Here is a 25,668-nt window from a genome sequence, read left to right on the forward strand (position 1 = left end):
GACCTGAGCTGAAGTCGGACGCTTAACCTACTGAGCCAGCCAGGTGCTCCTCATTTCAATACCTTTAAATATGAGACTTGTTTTTTGGTCGAGTGAATGGTCTTTACTGGAGAATGTACCATGTATACCTGAAAAGAAGGTATACTCTGCTGTAGTGTTGTGTAAATGTCAAATTAGGTCTATGGGGTTGATAGTGTAGTATAAGTTTTATGCATCCTTGTTTACATTCTGTCTAGATATTCTATCAGTTATTGAGAATAATGTATTAGAAGCTCTACTTTTCCTTTCTGTTCTGTCAGTTTTTGCTTTATGTATGTTTGGGTCTTTAGAGTCTATGTACTTATAAATTGTTATACATTCCAGAAGGACTAATCGTTTTATTGTCATGAAATGTTCCTATTTGTCTCTTAATAATATTTTTTGCTTTAATGTCTATTTTTTCTGATATGAATATAGCTAGTCTATTTCTCTTCTTGTTGTTTTTTGCATGGTTTATGTTTTTTTGCATCCGTTTTACTTTCAGCCTATTTGTAAAGTTAAATCTAAAGTGTGCTTCTTAAAGACAACATGGCGTTTCTTAGACCATCTGACATTCTTGTTGGATTGGGTTTTGTTTGTTGACATTCACTGTAATTGTTGATAAGGATGTGTTTACATCATACATTTTGCTATTCGTATTCTACACAAGTCATATCTATTATGTTCCTCTGTATCTCCTATATTGCCTTCTATTGACATTTTTTCATTTTTATTTGAGATATAATTGAGGTATAATTGCCATATAACATTACATTAGTTTCAAGTGTACAACATAATTATTTGATATTTGTGTATACTGTAAAATGATCACTGCAATAAGCCTAGGTAACATCCATCACTATAGTTATAAAAATTTTTTTTCTTGTGATGAGGACTTTTAAGATTTATTCTCTTACCAACTTCCTTTTTTTTTTTAAATGTTTATTTTTGAGAGAGAGAAAGAGACAGAGTGTGAGCAGGGGAGGGACTGAGAGAGAGGGAGACCCAGAATCCAAAGCAGGCTCCAGGCTCTGAGCTGTCAGCACAGCTGACACTCTGCGTGTGGCGCTGGAACTCATGAACCGCGAGATCATGACCTGAGCTGAAGTCAGATGCTTAATCAACTGAGCCTTCCAGGCACCCCATCTCTCTTACCAACTTTCAAATATGCAATATAGTATTACTAACGATAGTCATGAATACGGTACATTAAATCTGTATGACTTTATTTTATAACTGGAAATTTATACCTTTTGACCCCCTTCTCCTATTTTGCCTGTCTAATCCCCACCCCCAGCAACCACTGTTCTGTTTTCTGTATCTATGAGCTTTTTTTTTTTAATTTTTTTTTGTAACGTTTATTTATTTTTGAGACAGAGAGAGACAGAGCATGAACGGGGAAGGGGCAGAGAGAGAGGGAGACACAGAATCTGAAGCAGGCTCCAGGCTTTGAGCCATCAGCCAGAGCCCGACACGGGGCTCGAACTCACGGACTGCGAGATCGTGACCTGAACTGAAGTTGGACACTTAACCGACTGAGTCACCCAGGCGCCCCTATGAGCTTTTTTTTTGTTTCCACATATAAGTGGTATCATATGGTATTTGTCTCTCCCTTACTTATTTCACTTAGCATAATGCCCTCAAAGTCTATCATGTTGTCACAAATGGCAAGATTTCATTCTTTTTTATGGCTGAATAATATTCCATTACACATTTTCTTTATCCATTCATCCATCAATGGGTACTTAGGTTGTTTCTATATCTTGGCTATCACTGAAGTGAACAAGGAGGTGCATATATCATTTTGAGGACATTTTTCTTTGGATAAATACTCAGAAGTGGAATTGCTAGATCATATGGTAGTTCTATTCTTAATTTTTTGAGGAACCTCCATGCTATTTTCCGTAGTAGCTGCACCAATTCATATTCTCAGCAACAATGCATGAGAGAGTCCCTTTTACTCCACATCCTCTCCAACACTTGTTATTTCTTGTCTTTTTTTATAATAGCCAATCTAACAGATATCAGATGATACCACATTTGTGGTTTTGATTTGCATTTCCCTGATGATTAGTGCATGTTTTCATGTGTCTGCTGTCTTATCTGTATGTCTTCTTTGGAAAAATGTTTGTTCAAATCTGCCCATTTTTAAATTACATTGGGTCTTTTTTTGCTGTTGAGTTGTAGGAGTTACTTATTTGGGACATTAACCCCTTATCAGATATATAATTTAGAAATATTTTTTCCCATTCATTAGGTTGCTTATTCATTCTGTTGATGGTTTCCTTTGCTATGCAGAAGTTTTTTAGTTTGATGTAGTCCCACTTGGCTATTTTTGCTTTGGTTGCCTTCGCTTTTGGTGTCAGATTCAAAAAAAATCATCACCAGGACTGATACGAAGGAGTTTACTGCCTGTTTTCTTCTAGGAGTACGGTTTCAGGTCTTACATTCTTTAATCCATTTTGAGTTTATTTTTCTGTATGGTGTAAGATAGTTGCCCACTTTCGTTCTTTTAAATGTGGCTGTCCAGTTTTCTCAACACCATTTATTGAAGACACTTCTGTCCCCATTGTCTGTTCTTGACTCCTTTGTTGTAAATTAATTGACCACATGTGCATGGGTTTACTTCTGGGCTCTCTGTTCTGTTCCATGGATTTTTATGTCTATTTTATGCCAATATCATGCTTTTTGATTACTATCATTTGTAATATAGTTTGAAACCAGGGGGTGTGATACCTCCAACTTTGTTCTTTTTCAAGAATGCTCTGGCTATTTGGGGTTTTGTAGTTCCATACAAGTTTCAGGATTATATGTTCTATTTCTGTGAAGGATGCCATTGATATGGCATTGATAGGGTTTCCATTGAATCTGTAGATTGCTTTGGGTAGTATGGACATTTTAACAGTAGTCTTTAAATTCATGAGCACAGTATATCTTTCTATTTATTTGTATCTTCCTCAGTTTCTTTCATCAGTGTCTTATAGTTTTCAATGTACAGGTCTTTCACCTCCTTTGTTAAATTTATTTCTAGTTGGTTTTTTTTTTTTTTTTGATGCAATTGGAAATGGAACTGTTTTTTAAATTTCTCTTTCTGATAGTTCATTATTAGTGTATTAAAATGCAACAGATTTTTATATATTGATTTTGTAAGCTATAACTTTATTGAATTTGTTTATTAGTTTAACAGTTTTTTGGTAGAGTCATTAAAATGTTCTCTATATAATGTCATCTGAAGTAGTGACAGTTGTACTTCTTTCTTTCCAGTTGGGATGCTTTTTTGTTTCTTTTTCTTGCTTAATTGATCTTACTAGGATTTCCAATACTGTGTTGATAAAAGTGTTAAGAGTGGGCATTCTTTTCTTTTCCTCATCTTAGAGGAAAAGCTTTCAGCTTTTCACCATTGAGTATGATGTTAGCTGTGGGCATCATATATGACCTTTAATATGTTGAAGTAAATTTCCTCTGTGCCCTGTTTTTTGAAAGTTTTTATTATGAAACAGTGTTAAATTTTGTCAAATGCTTTTTCTGCATCTATTGAGATGATCATATGATTTTTACCCTTTATTTTGTTAATGTGGTGTTATTACATTGATTTGAGGATATTGAACCATCCTTACATCCCTGGGATTAGTGCCCATTTGATCATGGTATATGATCCTTTTATGTATTGTTGAACTCAGTTTGCTAATATTTTGTTGAGGATTTTTGTGTTGTTTTTCAGGAATATTGGCTAGTAATTTTCTTTTCTTGGAGCATTTCTGGTTTTGGTATCAAGGTAATGCTGGCCCCATAAAATGAGTTTTGAAGTGCTCTCTCCTCTTCTATTCTTTGGAAGAGTTTGAGAAGGATTGCTGTTAATTTTTCTTGGAATATTTGGTAGAATTCATCAGGAAAGCCATCTGGTCCTGAACCTTTGTTGGGATGTTTTTGATTATTGATTCAATCTCCTTACTAGTAAATGGTCTGTTCAGATCTTTTGTTTCTTCATGATTCATTCTTGGTAGGTTGTATTTTTCTAGGAATTTATCCGTTTCTTCTAAATTGTTACATTTGTTGGTATATTATTGTTCTTAGTAGTCTCATGTGATCCTTTGTATTTTTGTGGTATCAGTTGTAAGTCTCCTCTTTTATTTCTGATCTTATTTGAGTCCTCTTGTTTTTTCTTGGTGAGTCTACCTAAAGGTTTGACCATTTTGTTTATTGTTTCAAAGAACCAGCTCTTAGTTTCATTAATCTTTTCTATTTCTTTTATTTGTGCTCTGATCTTTATTATTTCCTTGTTTCTATTAACTTTGGGCTTTATTTGTTTTTCTTTTTCTAGTTCCTTAAGATATAAAATTAAATTGCTGGAGTTTTTCTGGTTTCTTGATGTTGGAATTTTTTTGCTATGAATATCCCTCTTAGAACTGATTTTGCTGTACCTCATATAAGTTTCAGTATATTTTATTTCCATTTTCATTTGTCTCAAGGCTTTTTAAAAATTTTTCTCTTGATTTCTTCTTTGGCTCATTGGTTTTTCAGTAGCATGTTGTTTAATTTCCACATATTTGTGAATTTTCTAGTTTTCTTATAATTGATTTTTAGGTGTTTTGTGTGTGTGTGTGTGTGTGTGTGTGTGTGTCACTGTCATCATACTTTCCTTCTTTGAACTTGTTATTTTTAGTTCTTTTTTTATTTTTTAAAGTTAGTTCTAGCCCAGTGTGGGACTTGAACTCATAACCCCAAGATCAAGAGTCGCCTGCTCTACCAACTAAGCCAGCCAGGTGCCATTCTTTTTAGTTCTTTCAATATATTTATTATAGCTGGTTTGAAGTCATTGTCTGCTACATTCAACATCTGGATCCACTTAGAATCATTTTCTGTTTATTAATGTTTTCCTGTGTATGGTTATATTTTCTTGTCTTATTGCATATTTTGTAATTTTTTTTAACATTTATTTATTTTTGAGACAGAGAGAGACAGAGCATGAACGGGGGAGGGTCAGAGAGAGAGGGAGACACAGAATCCGAAACAGGCTCCAGGCTCTGAGTGGTCAGCACAGAGCCCGACGCGGGGCTCGAACTCACAGACCGTGAGATCATGACCTGAGCCGAAGTTGGACGCTTAACCGACTGAGCCACCCAGGCGCCCCACATATTTTGTAATTTTTAATGGACACTTTAAATAATGTAGTAACTCTGGATTCTGATTTTTTTTTCCTACATGAGGATTATTGCTATTTCTGTGTACCAATTTGATATTCATAGTAATTTGCCTGGACTAAAAATATGAAATCCATTTCCCCTACAGTGTGTGACCACTTACTTCTCTGTGTTTTTTTTTTTTCCTTCTTGTTTTAGTTTTAAGACTAACTTATTAGGATTTGATCTATGTAGCTTGGTGGTTGAACACCTTGAGCTAGTAAGACTTCTATTCTCTGTCAGTGGATCTGTGTGTGGATTCAGAAACCCATTTAACATTTAGGCAGTTTCCAGATTTACCCTATTATTTTCTGTTGGGCTCTCTCTTTTCTCCCATGTGCATGCTTGCAAATTCTCTGTAGACCTAGACTTTGTAAATCACTTGAACCCTGTCTGGTCTTCCCTGTGTTTGCTCATGACTTCCTCTCGGCGTGGTATATGTGGAGAGTCTGTCAGATTTCTTCCTGTTTCATATCCCATACCTCCTTGTTAAATGGCCTATCTGCCCAATTTAGTGCTTGCCTCAACCAAGAACATCCCTCAGCCTCATAAAATCATTGGCCTCCCATGTTCACTTGTGACCAAGATTATGACAAATTATTAAGGACAGTAGGTTATTCACTTTTCATTTCAAATCATGTCAGCCCCCTCCAGCAGTGAAACTGCTGGTTGTTTGTACTCTGCCCTGCCATCTTAGAACTATTGTACCAACCAAGCTGGGTGGAGCGATAGGAGCCACCCCAAGCAAGCATCCCACATATTTCCACTCTTTTTATTGGAAGTGCTGTCGTTTTTTATGAATAAGTGCTTCACCATTGGTTGAAAACTTTTGGTCAGTTTCCAGAGTACTGAAACGGTCGCTTTTGATAGTTTATAGTTACTTTTTTAGGAGAAGATTTGGCAATCTTCTCACTTCATCCTACTGGAAGGCCCAGCTTTTTTTTTTTCTTTTTGGTTGTTGTTTGCATGATACATGTTTTTATCACTTTATATTTAATCTTTGTATTTATATTTAAAATGGATTCCTTTTAGGGGCTCCTGGATAACTCAGTCAGTTGAGCATCCAACTCTTGATTTTGGCTCAGGTCATGATCCCAAGATCGTGGGATCAAGCCCCATGTTAGGCTCTGCACTGAGCATGGAGCCTGCTTTAGATTCTCTTCTCTCTCTCTCTCTGCCTCCCTCTTCCTCTACCCCTCACACACACTCTCTCTCTCTCTCAAATAAAAAAATAAATTTAAAAAATGGATTCCTTCTATACTAAGATCTTGTACTTCAATCCAATCCAGTAGTCTCTTTAAATTGGTGTCCTCACGATATTTGCTTTTTTTTTTTTTTTTTTTTTTTTTAGTTTTTCATTTATTTCTTCTTTAATTTCCTGGTCAACCCATTCATTCTTTACTAGATATTCTTTAACCTCCACGAATTTTATTTTTTTTCTTGTGGTTGATTTCAAATTTCATAGCATTGTGATCTGAAAATATGCATGGTATGATCTTGATCTTTTTGTACTTGTTGAGGGCCAATTTTTTTAATATTTTATTTATTCTTGAGAGTGAGAGAGACAGAGCACGAGCAGAGGAGGGGCAGAGAGAGTTGAGGACACAGAATCCGAAGCAGGCTCCAGGCTCTGAGCTGTCAGCACAGAGCCTGATGTGGGGCTCAAGCTCACGAACCACCAGATCATGACCTGAGCCAAAGTTGGCCACTTAACCGACTGAGGTTGAGGGCTAATTTTTGACCCAGTATGTGGTCTATTCTGGAGAATGTTTCTTTGTTTTTTGTTTTTGTTTTTGTTTTAAAATATAATTTATTGTCAAGTTAGCTAACATACAGCGTATACAGTGTGCTCTTTGGTTTTGGGAGTAGATTGCCGTGGTTCATTGCTTACATACAACACCCAGTGCTCATCCCAAGAAGTGCCCATCACCCATTTTCCCCCTCCCCCTCCCATTAACCCTCAGTTTGTTTTCTGTATTTAAGAGTCTCTTATGGTTTGCCTCCCTCTCTGTTTGAAACTATTTTTTTCCCCTTTCCTTACCCAGTGATTGAGAATGTTTTGTGTGCGCTTGAAAAGAATGTATATTCTGTTGCTTTAGGATGAAATGTTCTGAATATATTTGTTAAGTCCATCCAGTCCACTGTGTCATTCAAAACCATTGTTTTCTTGTTGATTTTCTGCTTAGAAGATCAGTCCATTGCTGTAAGTGAGGTGATAAGGCCTCCTAGTATTATGGTATTATTATCAATGAGTTCATGTTTATTACTAATTTATTTATATATTTGGGTACTTCAAAGTTGGGGGCATACATATTTACAACTGTTAGATCTTCTTGATGGATAACCCCCTTAATTAGGATATAATGCCCTTATTTATCTCTTGTTACAGTCTTTGTTTTAAAATCTGGTTTGTTGGTTTTTTATTTAAGTAATCTCTACATTCCATGTGGTGCTTGAACTCACAACCCCAAGATCAAGAGTCATGTGCTTCTCTGACTGAGTCAGCCAGGCGCCCCTGGGCTATTTCCTTTTAATGTTATTATTGACCTCTTTAGATTTAGGCCTACCATTTTATTATTAGTTTCCTATTTGTAACCTCTAGTTTTGTTTCTTTATTCCCTCTTTCCTGTCTTTCCTGTTGTTTAAATATGTTTTAGTATTCTATTTTAATTCATTTATTGGCTTTATAGGCTTCTCTCTTTTAAAATTTATTTTATTTTTGGCTTATTGCATTAGAAGTCACATTATACGTATCTTTCAAAATCTTTGTGGAAACTCCTTTTGCTTTCCTCCACTGACCTTTGTGTTATACTTATCAGAAGTAGTACATCTTCATACATTGAAAATCATACCAGATAGTGCTTTGTTTTTTGCCTTCAGCAGTCATGCATATCTTAACTTAAAAGAAGAAAAGTAAGTAGTCTATTAGATTACTCAGTTATAATAACTCTTAAATTTGAAGGCATAATGGCTAAAACTTAGAAAATTTGATGAAAGACCTAAATTTATAGGTTTAAAAAGCGCAGCTAAGGGGGCCTGGCTGGCTCCATTGGTAGAGCATGTAACTCTTGATCTTGGGGTCGTGAGTTCAAGCCCCAAATTGAGTGTCGAGTTTACTTAAAAAACTCAGCTGTGACCCCAACTAGGATAAATCCAAAGAAAGTCATGTACAGATATAGTCAGTCTGTTAATGACTAAAGTCAAAGAACACATCTTGAAAGTACTTAAAGAAATGATTCAAGTACCTGTGGGGTTTTCCTTGGACACCATGGAAGCTGGAGGACAGTGGAACATCTTTAAAGATGTACTGAGAGAAAAGAAGGGCCAACCTAGAATTCTATATCTAATGAAAATAATCTTTAGGAAATTACAGTGATAATGACACTTCCAGATAAAGGAGAACTAAGAGAAGTTGTTGTCAGCATACCTGCTCTACAAGAAACACTAAGTTTTTCAGTCTGACTGAACTGATAAAAGCAGGAATCTCAGATTTTCAGGAATGAAGGAAGAGCAGCAGAGTTACTTAAGAGCATCCTATTGTCCTGGCCTCAGTGTAATCTTACGACTTGACCACATTTGCTAGATTTATGTTTGGCTGACAGTTGCCTAGTTTTTAGCTTGAGTCCACACTTACGATTCTGTTTCTTTATTTCTCCTGAAGTATTGCTATCCCCAGGCTTATTTCCTGTTTCTTTTGTTTAAGTTAGAATCTTAGGGGCACCTGGGTGGCTCAGTCAGTTAAGTGTCCCACTTCAGCTCAGGTCATGATCTCATGGTTCATGAGTTTGAGTCCCACATTGGGCTCTACACGGACAGCGCAAAGCCTGCCTTAGATTCTCTCTCTCTCCCTCTCCCTCTCTCCCTCTCCCTCTCTCCCTCTCCCTCTCCCTCTCCCTCTCCCTCTCCCTCTCCCTCTCAAAATAAATACATAAACTTAAAAAAATGTTAAATTCTCAGATTTTTTGATTGACTCCATTACTTTCCAAAAATGTATTTTCCGTTGGCTGAGCTTAAGCAAGTATATTTTTTAATCAATTATTGAAGTTAAGATAACCATGTGTAGTCTTAGATTTGTGTCCTGGTATAAAATGGTCATGAAAATCAGGCTTAATTGAGTCTGCCTAGAAGCTATTTAATTTTGTTTCTCTTCCTCACATACTTTCATAGTATGACAAAATAATTTTCCAAACACATTATACATAGTACTCAACTCAGTACTTCAGTTGAAATAATAGTTTGAGTTTTTTGCAACAGTTTGAAAGGCCTAAATAATAAGCTACTAAGAATAACGTCCTTTTGTTGTATTTGTTCATTTAATATATGCAGTCCTGCATGTTTCAGATTTAATAAAATGCTTTTTATTCATCTCATATAGGAAGTAAGAAATGTCAGCTTTTCGTATCCTTCCAGTTCCTAGTCCTTTGACCTTTGGTACTGACAGTATTGTGTTTCCCTTTTTTTTTGTCAGAAATGTTATTAATTTTAGTATCTGAAATATGTGTGCATGTCTACGAAAGCAGAGTATAAATATTGATCTGTTACCACTGTAAAAAGTAAATCATCACGTTATGGAAAATTTTAAATCATAATCACGTATTATTTCCCCATCTCACGATACAATAAGGCAATGATGAATCAAAATGGTAGATAATTGCAAGCCTTCGTAATTTTTGCAGCCACATCAAAATACTTTTTTACAACTTTAATTATTTTGGAAATAATGATTAAAATAATTTATTTTGCTTGCTCCCATGTGATTTTTGATAGATTTTTCAAATTTCTTTAAATACATGGTTTAATAGATGCTGCAATTAAAAAGTATTGGTATAATTTTAGTCTTTTCATAAAAAATAAAGTTTTTGACATTGGCATCACCATACTTAGAGTGTAATAATCTAGAAACGCTAAAATTATCCTTGACCAGTTTTTATTTCACTATTTTCTGTTTCTAATCAAGCATACTTGATGCTTTTCTTAAAATGTTTCTGGAATTCTTTGAATTTGTCACGCTGCCTCTGTTCTCATCAAATGTCTACTTGTTTTCTCAGCCTAGAATCTCTTTCCATTCCATTGCTTTTTATATATCCATCGTTCTAGTTTTTTCAAAAGAGTGCTATTCGTCTTCAAGAATCTTCAGGAAATGTCGTGTTCTCACTACAGTAAACCCAAGCTTCTCTACCCACTATTCATTACTACTCATGCCTCCATGAAGCCTTTCACATTGAACTTATTTCCTACTCTTCTCCCATAGATATTTGTTAGGTTCCAAATAGCCCATTGTGTGTGCTGTATTTGTTATTTCACTTCCATGCCTTTCCAGATCTTTCAGTCCCACCCCCGCCCCCTGCTGGGAATGCTATATCCATTTTTCTTTTCACCTATTCAAGTTGTTGTCTCCTCCAGGCTTTGCAAAAGCTTCTCCAGCCCCTCATCTACCTCCTCTTTCTCTGACCTCCTATCATGCATTGTCTTTTATACGTAATGCAATTCTCAGTGGTGGAGACCTGGTCTCTTTTTTCTCTGGCACCTTGCCCCGTGGTTTGTAGCTGATTGGTTGTATTTCCATCCCATTTCACTCCTATAATCACTTTATAAAGTGATGTCAGGAAAGCTTCTTGGTGCTATTTACTCAGTTCTAGAACATAATGATTCTTCCCTCAACTTCCTCACCCCATACTACCCAAATCAGAAACATTTTTTGGTGTGAATTAGGTAGGTAGATAGGCAGATATACCTAAATGAAATGCTGTGCTAATGGAACCAAGAATGAAATTGACTCCTGTGTGCACCAGTTTGGTTCAAATAGAACAAAACTCCAATTAAGCATCACAGACTGTTCCCTGAATCCTCCCTGCCCTTTTGCAAATGCATACGTTGTCCAGTATTAGGGAAATTGTGGAATAAAGTATGAATTTCCTAGCATAAATCCCTTGTAATATAAAAATAACTAGAAATTAATACATTTTGTACTAGTACTATTTTTTATTAAAAATAGTTACTAAAAATACTCCAGGTAGCCGTCTCTAACAAAGACTGACCAACTTTTTCCGTAAATGGCAAGATAGTGAATATTTTTAAGCTTTGCAGGCCACATACAGTCTCTGCCATGTATTCTTTTTTGCCTTTGTTGGGTTTTTCTTGCCACCTTTTATTACTTATTTATCTTTATCTATCTATTTATTTATTGAGAAAGAGAGAGAGAGAGCAAGAGAGTGAGCACATGCAAGTAGGGGAGGGACAGAGGCAGGAGGGAGAGAATCCCAAGTAGTCTCCATGCTGAGCACAGAGCCCGATTGTGGGGCTCAATTCCATGACCCTGGGATCATGATTGCAGCTGAATATAAGAATCAGACACTTAACAGACTAAGCCACCCAAGCACCCCAATCACCTTTTAAAAATATAAAAACTTGGGTGTCTGGGTGGCTTAGTCCATTAAGCATCCAACTCTTGAATTTGGCTCAGATCATGATCCCAGGGTTGTGGGATTGAGTCCCGCATTGGGCTCTGCACTGAGCATGGAGCCTGCTTAAGATTCTCTCTCTCTCTCTCTCTCTCTCTCTCTCTCTCTCTCTCTCTCTCTCTCTCTTTCTCTCTCTCTTTCTCTCTTTCTCTCTTTCTCTCTCTCTCTCTGTCTGCCCCTTTCCCCCTGTTGGTACTCTCTCTGTGTCTAAAATTAAAAAAGTAATAAAAACAAAATGTAGAAGCCAGTTTTAGCTTGGAAGCAGTACAGAAGTGCACCATGGGCCAGAGTTTGCCGAAGAGCCCTAGTTTGCCAACCCCTGGTCTGTAGCAGTAAGAAAAGGTAATCTGTATAACTGGGCATCCAAGAGGGTAGAAGACTTTCTGTCCAGTAGAGAAGACATTGCTAATACTAACCCTAGCCCTGAACAAACTGGGATGTGCCCAATGGGGTGCAGTAAAGTAGCAGGAAACCTTACCCTGAGAGGAACAGGGTCAGGGTTAGAGAAGGCCAAGAGATGGCCGCTGAGGTCTTCAACTTGGAAGTTCATGATGAGGAAGAAGTAGACTTGCCCTACACAGGGCTTCCTGTAGAGGCTTGAGTGGATTGTGCTGTCCTGACGGAATAAATGTCCTTTCCTTAGAGATCGCTTAGCAGAACTTACCCTGCCCAGAGAGGCTTGGGGGTGGTTTTAACTGAGAAGGACAAAGTACCTTGTAACAACCTCCCAGCCTTCAGACTTGGCATGATTGTACTCCCCGTGGAACAGATTACAACTATGGGTATTGCCAATGAGGGCATATTGAAGTAAATGGAAGGACTTCATTTGGGTGGAATTAAAGTAAATCTTCATAGGATGTGTACACTTTGAGTGGGTTTGTAATAAAGAACCACATGCTTGGACAATATCTAAAAATGTTACCTACCGATAATTTAATCTTATTATATTCTTCACCATGGTGAAAATTTCCAAAAGACATCCTAATTTTTTGTCCAAAAGTTTTTCTGTTTAGTTCATATGAACAAGATGCACTCCCTGGGATACTATATATTTTTAAGTCTCCTACTGTTTACTTAGATAGAAGTCACAAAAGTAGCAAAGTCACTTCACCTTGAAGTGACTGTAACTGTTCTTTTCCCACACTAGCAACAACTTTCGATTTCATCAAGAAGCAGAAGCCCTAGTAACAGACTTCTGGCTCATGTTCACTACCTTGTATCTCTCCCCTTTCCAAGCTAGCCCTCTTTTCCATTAAGAAAAAAACGTTGGCAGGCTAATTTAAAGACACCTACCTCTGTTGGATTATTTGCATACTTCAGCATTCATGTTTCTGGAAATCATGGCAGCTACTGATTTTATTTGTTTGAACTGTTACAGTATTGATTCATTTTATTCACTTAATTTAATCAGAATGCGATTTATCTTAATTTTGATTTTGGTTGTAGAGGTTGGCGATTTGAAGGAGCTGCAGACACTAGACATTTCTACCAATCGTTTGCTAACTTTACCCGAGAGGCTTCACCTGTGCCTTTCTCTGCAGTACCTCACTGTGGACCGAAATCGTCTATGGTGTGTGCCCCGTCATCTCTGCCAGCTGCCCAGCCTCAATGAGCTCTCCATGGCTGGAAACCGTCTTGCGTTTTTGCCACTTGGTAAGTGATCATGTTTGGATGGCAAAGCAAAAAAGCCAAAGAATAGGATGGAAAGCCTTTGCTTCCTTGACTAGTAAGGATAAGGTGGTTTCCTTCATTCTGTTCACCTTGAATATTGCCTCTCTGAATCCATTTTTGTAGTGAACAAAGCATCATTCATTCCCAGTTGACCAAAAATGTTTATTTCAGGTAGGGACCTCGTATTTGATAACAAATCTGTGCTGAAATGTTGTTTAGACACAAAACGTATGTGACAGGAGAGGATTTGCTCTGAAAAAGGAATTAAAACATATGTGTTTGTATTATACATTTAAGACCATAAAATTAACAGAGGATATTGAGCAATCTGGAAGGATAGCTACTGGTACAAAGATACCTGTTTAGATGTTGAATTCAATGTAAAACAATGTGTATTGGATTAGAATGATTAGAATTGCCAGACTACACAATTTTTAAAACTTTAAAATTGCCTGAACTGCCTGCTGCGCTAGAAATGTCACACTGGCTAACAAATAATATATGATGCACTCTAGATTTCCATAGCTGGCCCATTTTAATAATACAATACATTTATTTTCACTGAGAATTGTATTTTGTTAGCTTGTAAGAAACAAAGTTGCCATTAAAAAAAAAATTAAAATATGAGCCCCCGTAGAACCCTAAGCCACCACAGTAAGCCTCCTATGATCTTACTCATAAAAGCATTTTTTATAATGAATAATTTATGCCTCATGGCAGTGGAGTATATCATTTACTAGCCCCTGAAAGGAAATATTTCCACTATAATACAGTACATGGGGCACCTGGGTGGCTCAGTTGGTTAAGCATACGACTTCAGCTCAGGTCACGATCTCAGTGTTCATGAGTTTGAGCCCTGCATTGGGTTCTGTGCTGACAGTTCAGAGCCTGGAGCCTGCTTCAGATTCTGTGTGTCCCTTTCTCTCTGCCCCTTTCTCACTTGCTCTCTGTCTCTCTCTGTCTCAAAAATAAATAAACATTTAAAAATAATAATAAAAAATACAGTACACATACTATTTTCAATTAAAAATAACTGGGAAACATGAAAATCAATTTGAATAATAACAAATAATTATCCACTTTAAGAAGATTACTTTTCCATAAATATAAATAAATTCTATACTTAGAAAATTAACAAGATGAAATAAAGCCATTTCAGAAGCCGGTTACATTTCTAAGAAATCAGAGCTTTCTTTCAAGTGAGAAAAATATCACAGGGCTCTCGGGTGGCTCAGTTGGTTGAACGTCTGACTCTTGATTTCAGCTCAGGTCATGATCTCACAGTTGTGAGATTGAGCCCTGTGTTGGGCTCTATGCTGACAGTGCAGAGCCTGCTTGGGGTTCTCTCTCTCCCTCTCCCCTGCTCATTCTTTCTCTCTCTTTCTCTCTTTCTCAAAATAAATAAACTTAAATCAAGTGAGGGGGCACCTGGGTGGCTTAGTCTCATGGTTCATAAGATCGGCACTGACAGTGCAGAGCCTGCTTGGGGTTCTCTCTCTCTCTCTCTCTCCCTCTCTCTCTGCCCCTCCCCTGCTCACACTGTGTCTGTCTCTCTCAAAATAAATAAATAAACTTAAAATAATTTTTTTAAAAAATCAAGTGAGAAAAATACTAAATATAAAGAGATTAAAAAACTAAATGTACCTGCTGCATGAACCACAGGTTATAAAACAATTACAGTGGTCAAGTACCAAGCTACAAATCCAAAAATCCAAGTTCTAACCTGGTACCACCACTCCATGGTGCATGACCTGGAGTAAATCACTGAAACTTTTCTGAGCTTCATTTACCGTATCTGTAAACCAGAAATAATAGCATTTATCCTGTTTACTTTAGAGTTATTTTGAAGTTGAATAAGATAGTTCATGTATAAGAGCTATAAAGTGGTATACAAATGCAGATGACTCAAAAGAGAAGGTACAACTTGTGGATTACCATATCCTGCTTTTTAAAAGTTCTGTCCTCAGGAGCCTGGGTGGCTCAGTTGCTTGGGCATCTGACTCTTGATCTCAGCCCATGTCTTGATCTCAGGGTCGTGAATTCAAGCCCTGTGTTGGGTTTCACGCTGAGCGGGAAGCCTTCTTTAAAGAAAAATAAAAACAAAAGTTTTGTCCTCCTTCTCATATCAAGACCCTTTGTAGTAACCACCCGGACTTGTATTTATCACTTCCTAAGAGCTGCTGCCTATACCAACGCTAACTCCCTACCAAGTGATTGCTAGGACAGTAGGGTCAGTGCTGATAAATGAATTGAGGAAAGGAGTGTGGGAGGGAAGTGAAGGATGTGATGATTTGATTTGTGTGGTGTAGAACTCAGTGGTATAACATCAGCCCTCGGGGTAAAGGTGGAAATTCCATTAGAAGCAACCATGGTTTGACTCTCCGGTGTAACCAGAAACAGATTAGCTTGTTAAATCTGAAGTTGCCCATACTATTGTTGGTAGGATTATTATTACTGTCATTGTTACCACTGACCACATATATAAGGAGTGTTTCCATGAGTAATGCTACTGCAAGTATTTGTAAGAACAATCATGTATTGAATTAGGGATTCTGTTAGGCACGGTACAGAGGCTCTCTAATTTAATTATTACAGAACCTATTGTTCTGTTATACAAAACCTATTGACAACTTAACTTTACAGATGAGGAAATTGAGGTTCAGAGAAGTTAAGTAACCCACCCAGAATCAGCTAGTGAGCTAGTGAGAGACAGAATGAGTTGCAAACTCTGTCTGATTCTCATCTCCACATTCTTTCCACTTTGACAAGCTATCTCCGCATTCCAGGCATGATCCCTCTGCTAGGGGACTTCACTTGGGAATATGGCCACTTTCAATGCCAAATTTGGGCAGCTATTTTGGACTCATACACTCCTATGGAAATGCTAGCGGGCCCTATTCAGTCTCTGTCTATTTGCTTAGCAGGGTCTGCCTGCCAGAAGTTGTAGCTTTGTCTCACCTGCCCACTCTGGACATCAACCGGGTGCTCCCAGTTACTTGTTTCTAATCTGTCTTTAGCAGATCCTGTAGTAAGAAGAATCTTCAGCTTAGGCCAAAGACCAGAGTTTATCTAGCTCTCCGTTGGTGTTAGCCAGTCTTCTTACTTTGCCTGGTCCCTCCCACCTCGGTGGAGTTCTTGATTCCTTCATTTTGAAGTTGTGTTGCTAACAACTTGATTTCCTTGTCATCTTCTTTCTTCCATTACATATGCTTTGTCTCAAGTCTGAACCATTCACCCAACAACTGGCCCCATCCTGCCTCTGGCTCTGATCTGCAGCCCTGTTTTCATGTCTGATACCAGAGGTACGCTGACCAGAATGCCATCCAGCTCTGGACCCCTGATTCAGCCTAGAAGCCCGTATACAATTGGACTTTTTAAACTAAATGAAATCTTGTTTACCAGTCTTTAGCCTTTGGGGGCCTTCTCAAGTGCAGCCAGTCTCCTTTGTCTTGCCTGTTCTACCTTGCTCACTGAGGCTTGTCCAACCATGGCACCTTATTATGCTGGTCATTTGCCACTCATTCTTACCTGTCGTTTTAGCAGTGGCACAGCCAGACGTGTGTTGTGGTGGTGGCAGTGGTGTTGGGTGTTGGGATAAAAGAGAAGCCAAGGGAACTTGACCACTGTGAGTGCTTGTGGTGCCGAGGAGTGGCATTGTCTGTCAGGCTGCACGTTACAGCAGCGGATGGCAGGAGTGGCAGTGGCTGGTACACGGTGATAGAAGTGGTCGTTGGGTAGAAGACACAGTCCACGAAACACTGCCTGGCTGCTTTTCTGCTTTGGCAACTCAGTTAGTTATTTACTGGCGCATCTTCTTTGTGTGCCCTGGTAACCGCCGGCATGGGTAAGGAAGTGGGCATCTGTTCGTCAGCACTCAGGGTTCAGCGGTGAGTAGAGCCTTGCAGGTTAATTTCTGTCTCTGGGTTTCTCATCACCTCCAAAACCTTGGCCCTGCGTTCGGAGAGGCTTCCTCTGTGCACTGGTCGATAGGGTGTCAGAGAGTGTGAGAGGCAGGCGGATCTGCCCTGGGCTCTGAGGAGGGTCCCTCCCAACAGTCGAGGTGACCGCAACTCTCAAGCCTGGAGCCACGGACAGCCCAGGAGACGGAAGCAGTTTCACACTCCCCTGGGCGCCATCCCGGCTCACAAGGCTCACGGCCCTGGCGGGACACAGGCCCGTGGTAGGTAGGTTAGCTTTTGCCATAGGAAGATGTAGGAGCAAGAGGAGGAGGCTGCAAATTGTCCGAAGAAAGAAACAGGCTGCCTGAAGCAGTGCTCCGCCCTGGTCTCGGACTGAGTCTCTGAGAACAGCTGAAATAAAGGGTTGGGAAGCACGGGTGGCCTTTCTATCTTGTTGTATTGGGTGAATCTTCATAAAGAAGTGGGTGAGACGCCCAGAGAGGGCTTTGGAAGTTTGGAGACAGGGTCATCTGTGAAGGTGAGGACGTTGAATCCGAGAGAAAAATCAGCCCTTTTCTCCATCTTGTTTGTGGGTTTTGTGGGGGAGGGGGAGTTGTTTTCTTTTCTGGTTTGTTTTTTAATACGGTGAAGGTGGCGTTGGAAAGGGAATTCAGTTGAGTCTTTCAGAGAAAAATAAATCCGTAGCTGTCCTTCCGTGGTGTTTGTGTACTTGCTACCTTTTTTCGAACTCCTTTCTCATAAACCAAAGCTGTCTAGGGGCGCCTGGGTGGCTCGGTTGGTTAAGCGTTCGACTTTGGCTCAGGTCATGATCTCGCAGTTCGTGAGTTCAAGCCTCACGTCAGGCTCTGTGTTGACAGCTCAGAGCCTGGAGTCTGCTTTGGGTCCAGTGTCTCTCTCTCTCTCTCTCTCTCTCTCTCTCTCTCTCTGCCCCTCCTCTACTCATGCTGTGTGTGTCTCTCTCTCAAAGATAAATAAACATTACAAAAAAAAATTTAAACCAAAGCTGTCTAATGGTAAGAACCATCAAGGACAGAGTCAGATGAAGCATGCAGCTGCTGGCACTGCCTTTCCTCAGAGAACGGAACTTCTCTTGGAGACTTAGCTAATAAGGACGCCTCTTTACAATAGCTAGGAGATACTATGTGGGGACACACACACACACACACACACACACACACACACACAACCAGAGTTTTCAAATATGCGTCTCTTATGTCTAAATGTGATTCTGCAAGCACAGTACAGGAACTTGAAGGCTTAAGAAACAGGTGCTAGAATATCTCTGCCTGCGGTTGGAGGTAGGAATCTTATTTCGGGGAGTTACTTACTGAATTCAGTTGCTTGCCAAAGAAGGTTGACCTAGAAGAAAAGCAATTTTTTATGGGGCCTCTTAAAAGAATGTCATGTTTCAGCCTCTTCAGAAAGCAACTATAGAAGGTGTATGTTGGATGACGTAAATCACTTGTAATGCTAGTAAACCATATGACTCTTGGAGTACATTCTTTTTAAGATGAACAGATGCGTTAAGAAAGAAGGATGCTCCTATTCTAACTATACCATAATAATGGTAATTGAGTGACAGATTGGTCTACTAACAGAAGCTTTTTCCACAGTGCTTACTATCCGTGAGAACAGGGAAATGAAAGCTATGATGTTCACTAGAGATTTTGAAATGTATTTGTTGATTTAATAGAGTTCTGTACACTAGCTAGCTCCTAGAGTTGTGACTCATCTCTGGGCTTTTGAAAGTAGGAAAATACAAAGGAAAGGGTTTCTGCCCCCCTCCCCCACCTTAGGCTTTTTTTTTTTTTTTTAAACCAGGTGTACCTGGTTTCTTTTGCATAATGAATAAGCCTGATTATTCAGTAATGTTCACAGCTTATTTAATGATGAATAATAGATATATGTACCATGAGGTTGCCCATGCACAAACTGGCTGTGGAAGGGCATCCTTTAGCGAGCCCCTAGGAAGTGCTGTGTCATCTAAACTCAATGTCAGTCACTTCTGTAGTTTAAGGAAACAAGAGAACAAAAGTTGCACCCACCTTAGCAGGTGGAACTTTCGACTATTTGAAAACAACCAACGAATTCTTTTTTTTTTTTAATGTTTATTTACTTTTGAGAGAGAGAGAGACAGAGTGTGACCAGAGGGAGGGGCAGAGAGAGAGAGGGAGACACAGAATCTGAAGCAGGCTCCAGGCTCCACTCTGTCAGCACAGAGCTCTGTTGTGGGGCTCGAACTCACAAACCACGAGATCATGACCTGAACCGATTGAGCCGCCCAGGCGCTCCAACAACCAACAAATTCTTAACTAAGAACATTTGGCAGATGACTCTGAGATTTATAGAATATTCTAGTACATAAACTACCATGGAGTGAACCCAAACCTTAGAGAATAACTTCCTACTAACAGGAAATTATGTGGGTTTCTAAACCAGTCCCAGAGCCATTCCTTCTAGGAGATTCTAGTAGTGCAGTGTTTATGTTCTCAGAAAGAGTTACTCTGTGTGCCACAGACGTGCTGTGAGGGAGGCGACCACTCCATTACTGCTATGGAGTAATCAGAGACATCGAGCATGACTTTGATAAGGAGGTAAAACTGGCCCTTTTATCACATAACAGGAGATCACTCCAGTTTTCTGTAGACGTTGTAGTTGTTTTTTCCTTTATAGGAATTGGATACCTCGTATAGAAATAAAAACGTTTATGTCAAGTATGGTGCCATTTTAGAAAGTAGCTTCTAGGCATTTTCAAAACTTACACTGAAATCCCTTCTCTCATTGCAAATGGCATATAAAAGATACAGATCTGTTAACTGTGCTTTTTTTCCCATTGGTTCTTGTGCTTGTTCGCTCTGTATCAGCTTAGAAAGTCCACAAAAGAATGTTTCCTGTTTTTTAAGAAAATATTTAAGTCCACACAGTGAAACTACTCAAACTTCAAACCAGTATGGAAACCACTTAATAATTCTGTAATCTCAGACTTAGAGATGAATGTAAACTGCACTCTGCTGAACCGTGAATGTATTTGATCTGCAGCTTGAAGAACTACTGCCTTGAGGTCATTGTTTAATGGGAATTATTTCCAAAGTTTTTAGCCTTACATCAGTTTCACTGCTTAGAAGGTTTGTTAGTACAGAGCAGCAGTCCCTGAGTTTGGAATTAGCCCTGTGTTTGAGTAGAAGTTATGATGACTGCTTTCCAAGGAGAGACCCAAGCATGCCTCTAATATCATGTTCTGTGGGGATTATTGGGTATGTCTCTAATCAAAGGCATAGTGAAACAGGAGAAAAGGGTTTGAAAACAAGGCTCAAAAACTAGTAATGGAAAAAAATGAGAGAGAATTATTCTGTCAGTTAAAGTCCATGCAGACTTTGTTTCAGGAATAAAGTTATTATAAGTCTTGTATTTCTTCGAGAAAGTAGATATTCAGTGCTCTTTTTTGAGCTCTATCTTTTTTACAAGGATTAGTAACAAAAAATATTTATTCATCTTTGTGCTGCTTACTCATCTGATCCCTTTCCGCTGTCTTAATGATACCTCTGCTTTGTTTTTCTTGTATCACAGTAAGCCTTTGCTCTTGCCTTAAAGTTTTCTTGAGGAGTGAATATGATTGTTGAACATGGCTTCTGCAGCATGGGCCACACACTGACTGTACTGTGCTAATGTGTGAAGAGTTCACCTAGTGTAGGTGAGCTTTAAATGAACAACTGTGTGTGTTTCTCTAAGTTTTGAAATAGGACTTGGGGATAGGAAAGTGACTAAATATGAAAAAGCTAGCCCTGTTTTCTTAAATACGAGTTAAAAAAAAAAGAGCAGCTGCTTATTCTTTAAAAGGTACAGATGTGACAGTGTTACAATAGCCATACGATCCAAAGGAGTCTACAGGTTCAGTACAATTCCTATCAAAATACCAATGGCATTTTTTCACAGGACTAGAAGAAAATAATCCTAAAATTTGTATGAAACCACAGAAGACCTCAAATAGCCAAAGCAATTCCTGAGAAAGAAGAACAATGTGGGAAGTATCATTTCAAGCTGTGTTATAAAGCTATAATAATCAAAACGGTATGGCGCTGGCATAAAAACAGACACAGAGATCAATGGAACAGAATAGAGAGACCAGAAATAAACCCACACTTACATGGTTAATTAATTTCCGACAAAGTGGGCAAGAACATCCAGTGGGGAAAAGACAGTCTCTTCAAGAAATGGTGTTGGAAAAACTGGACAGCAAAATGCAAAGGAATGAAACTGGGTCACTTTCTTACACCATGTATGAAAATCAACTCAAAATGGATTAAAGACTTAGATATGAGACCTAAAAGCATAAAACACCTAGAAGGAAACACAGGCAGGTGACCTCTTTGACATCAGTCTTAGTGATATTTTTTTGGATCTGTCTCCTCAGGCAAGGGCAACAAGAGTGAAAATAAATGGGATTATATTCAAACTAAAAAGCTTTTGCACAGTGAAGGAAACCAGCAACAAAATGAAAAGGCAACCTACTGAATGAGAGAAGTAGTTGCAAATTACATATCCGATAAGGGGCTAACATCCAAATTTATAAAGAACTCATAAAACTCAGTATCAAAAAAATAAACAAACTGATTAAAAAATGGACAGAGGACCTGAATAGACATTTTTCCAAAGAAGACATACAGATGGCCAACAGGCACATGAAAAGATGCTCAACATCACTAACCAGCAGGGAAATGCAAATCAAAGCCACAATTTGATATGTCACCTCACACCTGTCAGAATAGCTAATGTCAAAAAGACAAGAAGTAAGTATTTGGTGAGGATGTAAGAAAAGGGAACCCTGTGCACTGTGGTGAGAATATAAATTGGTGCAGCCACTCTGGCTTCACCAGTATGGTGGTTCCTCAGAAAATGAAAAATAGAACTATTTTACAACCCAGCAGTTCCACTTCCAGGTATTTATCCAATGAAAACAAAACCAGTAATTCAAAAAGACACATGTACCTTTAAAAAGACATATACTCTTATGTTCACTGCAGCATATTTACTAGCTATTGTAAATAGCTATGATATGGGAGACATCTAAATGTCCATTGATAGATGAATGGATAAGGAAGACGCAGTATGTAAAAACAATGGAACATTAGTCATCAAAAAATGAAATCTTGCTACGTACGACAATGTGAAAGGACCCTGAAGGCGTTATGGGAAGTGAAATACTGAATGACTTCACTTACGTGTGGAATCTAAAACACAAAAATTAACCATCTAATGAATGTGTAAACTATGAGTTTTGTTCATAAATATGAGGAACATAGATAGCTAGAGAGAATAAAGAAACTAATGGATGCCAGAATGGAGAGGGTGGAAAGTTGGACATAACAGGTGAAGGGAATTAAGAGGTATGTGCAGTCTTCTAGTCCTAAAATAAATGTCACACAGCAATGTAATGTGCAGTATAGGGAATATAGTAAAAAAGATACTGGTGTGAAATTTTTTAGAAAAAGTAGTAGTAGGAAGACTAGATCTTTGAGCAGAATCTTTGCCAGCAAAGTTTTTGTGAATTTGGTTTTGGAACGGAGTTTTTAAAATGGTGACAAGAATGGGCATTACTAGGGAAATCTGGAAGATGTTGTCAGTGGACTGTAAAGCAAAAATCTGGAGCTTCTATCAGTCATAGTTTTCAATAAAGTTCTTCAACTTTGGGGGGCAGAAAAAAAACAGGTATAAGTCCAGCTGGGCAACAGCTCAGGAGGAGATAACAGAGTGAAGACACTGCTCTCCACGCTGGCTGCCATGGCGATGACTGTTGTAGGGGCCCCTGTTGGGCTCAGTCGGTTGAGTGTCTGACTTCAGCTCAGCTCAAGGTCTCACAGTTTGTGAGTTTGAGCCCCACACGGGGCTTGCTCCTGCCAGCACAGAGCCTGCTTTGGATCCTCTGTCCACCCCTCTCCCCGCCCCTCTCCCGCTCATGCGCGCGCTCTCTTTCTCTCTCTCAAAAATAAACAAACATTAAAAATTAAAATAAAAAAACACGCTGTTGTAATTCCTGAGTCTGCTGGACAGTCAGCATGAAGTCTCCTTCTCTGGCATCTTCTCTGAGGGGATTCTTGGCATTTCTTGAAATTACTGCTGTAAATCTGTAAGTCAGAACTACCCTACCAGTTATCAGGTCTTTTAAAGGAAGCAAAGGGATATTTTGTTCATCGTGTGTCTGCCTGGCAGTGTCTTGACATCACACCTGGATGCCTGGGCACAGTGCCATCCTCCGGCACCCACAGCACCCAGGTGGCTTCCTAGGTAGTATCACCTCCTACGTTATGTGGGTGTTCCCTGCTTATATGGAAATAATGTGTTTAGGGAGGCTGTCTAATACCATGGTGAACCAGGCCAGCACGCTTTTAAATTCCACCTCTGCCATGTAATTGCTGTGTGATCTTGGGCTTAGAAAGACTATTTGATTTGTCTACCTCTCAGGAACAGGGTAAAATTAATACCAACTTCATGGGACTATTGTGGGTATTAAATAAGATCTATTTAAAACACCTCTGTCACTCGTAAATACACCATAAGCATGCAGTCAGTGTGAACTATTTTTATTGTTTCACTAGACTGTTCGAGAGGGTTGGAACTGTATGCATCTTCACTTTTGTACCCCAAGTATCTAGCACAATGTCTGGCTCATTGCTTGTAATAATTTCTTTGTCACCTGAACTGTGCAATACAAATAGCGATGCTGGGGGTGGGGTGGTGGAGAAGAGAAATAGAGATCCTGATGCCTGAATAATTAAGCCAACAGCAAAGGAAGCCTTCAGTCATTCAAATTCATTAAAATCTTTTTAATTTAACAGTTGTTGATAATCTATGTATAAAGCATCTTATTATAATTCACTGTGAAATCTTACTTTGTACAAGTTGAATAGATCACAAAGAATATGATTATGTAAAAGATTTAATGGATATGTGTGCCTATGTTTACAGAAACTAACACTGTCAACTATACTTTAATAAAAAAAAGAAACTAACACTTAAAAAAAAAGTCATTCTTCTGAAAAAGCAGTCAAAAAGTTCTCTTTATAAAAGGCATCATGTAGGTAAATTTTAAATTTGTTTTAAAGATGATTTTGGAGTGTGCTGTAAATTACTCTGAATTCCTTGTGAAGAAGCCCACGTTTTATAATTCCACTAAAGTGTAATTATGACTAATGATCTATCTGACTGGTGGAACTATGATGATTGGTGTGACATAGACTATTCCAAACAACCTATGTAGGTCTGTTGCTTTGATGTTGTAGTTTCTGTTACCCCATCCTTTTGTGGAAGGGGATACATCATTCACCTTTTGATAAAATAAATGAGTTTCATACCGGTAAGTGTGCAGTAAACAGTTCCTATTCAGTTCTGGCCCATGCTGTCATCGCGTGCTTCCTTTTTACAGTAGAGTTAAAGGAGCAGCAACCGAGATACGCAGGTTTTTCTTCCATCTTCAGCCATGTGGACTGCATATGCCAGAGCCTTGAAGTTAAAAAAAAAAAAGAAAGAAAGAAAGAAAGAATTGGAGTTTGTGCAGGACTGCTAGCTTTTGCTAATTTCCAAGTAACAATACTTTGATCTGTGCATCTGGGAAAAAAGGGGAAACATTTTAGACAGTACTGCATTTTTAAAAGCCACATGAAAAAGTTCTTTGTTGCTTTAGCATATATGCATATGGACAACTTCCTTGCTTTATAAGGTTGATGTACTGGGAAGTTTTTGCACAGGAACTTTAAAAAAATATTATTACCTGGTGTATTTATTGCAAGGTATTGGTATATTAAAATTAACGAAGGAAGAAAACAAACCAACTCATTAGCAAGTATGTGAATGGTCTCTTCCAAAGTTATTGAGTGAAGATTTTTCTCTTTAAAGAACGGAAGAACTGTTTCAAAGCTTTTTCAGCAGAAACCACTTACATTTCAGCCTCATTATGATTAAAAATGCCATTCCATTGTGCTTGGGGTTTCGCCAGCAGAAGGGTTTTTGGCCAAGAGCATACTCTCATGAGGCTGTCACAGCTCTGCCCGTACAGCCTGTGACCTTGCCAGACCAGGTGTCTAGGTGTCTCAGCCTCACCAGTAGGCTGTGCTGGGTCAGCTAAAGCAAGAGTTGCCCACTTCTCTTTATAATCTCGGACTCCGTTTTGTGATCTTTCCTTTATATTCAGAGGAGAGAAGTAGGAGACAAAGACGTGTCAAGAACCGGTTCTTACACAAGGGATCAAGCTTGGTGCTGTAGAAGCCTGTGAGATAGGATACATATCATTGTCTCCATTTTGCAGAGGGGGTAACACACAGGGAGTGTTCCATTTCCTAGTGCCTGGGAGCAGTTAGAAAGTGGAAAGCCAGGATTCAGACTCTATCCCAACCCCATGGCCCACGACATCCATAATTTCAGTGC

At 38.8% G+C, this 25,668-nt stretch overlaps 1 protein-coding gene across 3 annotated transcripts in view; it reads left to right on the forward strand.

The window, feature by feature from the left end:
• Positions 1-25,668, forward strand: part of LRRC28 (leucine rich repeat containing 28) — a 151,602-nt gene that overhangs the window by 79,029 nt on the left and 46,905 nt on the right. For 2 of the 3 annotated variants that reach the window (XM_019460128.2, XM_019460129.2), the window contains one exon: positions 13,106-13,312. The exons of the other annotated variant lie outside the window; for it this stretch is intronic. In XM_019460128.2, coding sequence (XP_019315673.1) covers positions 13,106-13,312 — 207 coding nt within the window. The remainder of the gene's footprint in view (positions 1-13,105; positions 13,313-25,668) is intronic. 3 annotated transcript variants of the gene reach the window in all.

Source organism: Panthera pardus, unplaced genomic scaffold (assembly GCF_024362965.1).
Source record: "Panthera pardus isolate Hobbes unplaced genomic scaffold, ASM2436296v1 HiC_scaffold_24, whole genome shotgun sequence".
In the NCBI taxonomy this organism is placed as follows: domain Eukaryota; kingdom Metazoa; phylum Chordata; class Mammalia; order Carnivora; family Felidae; genus Panthera; species Panthera pardus.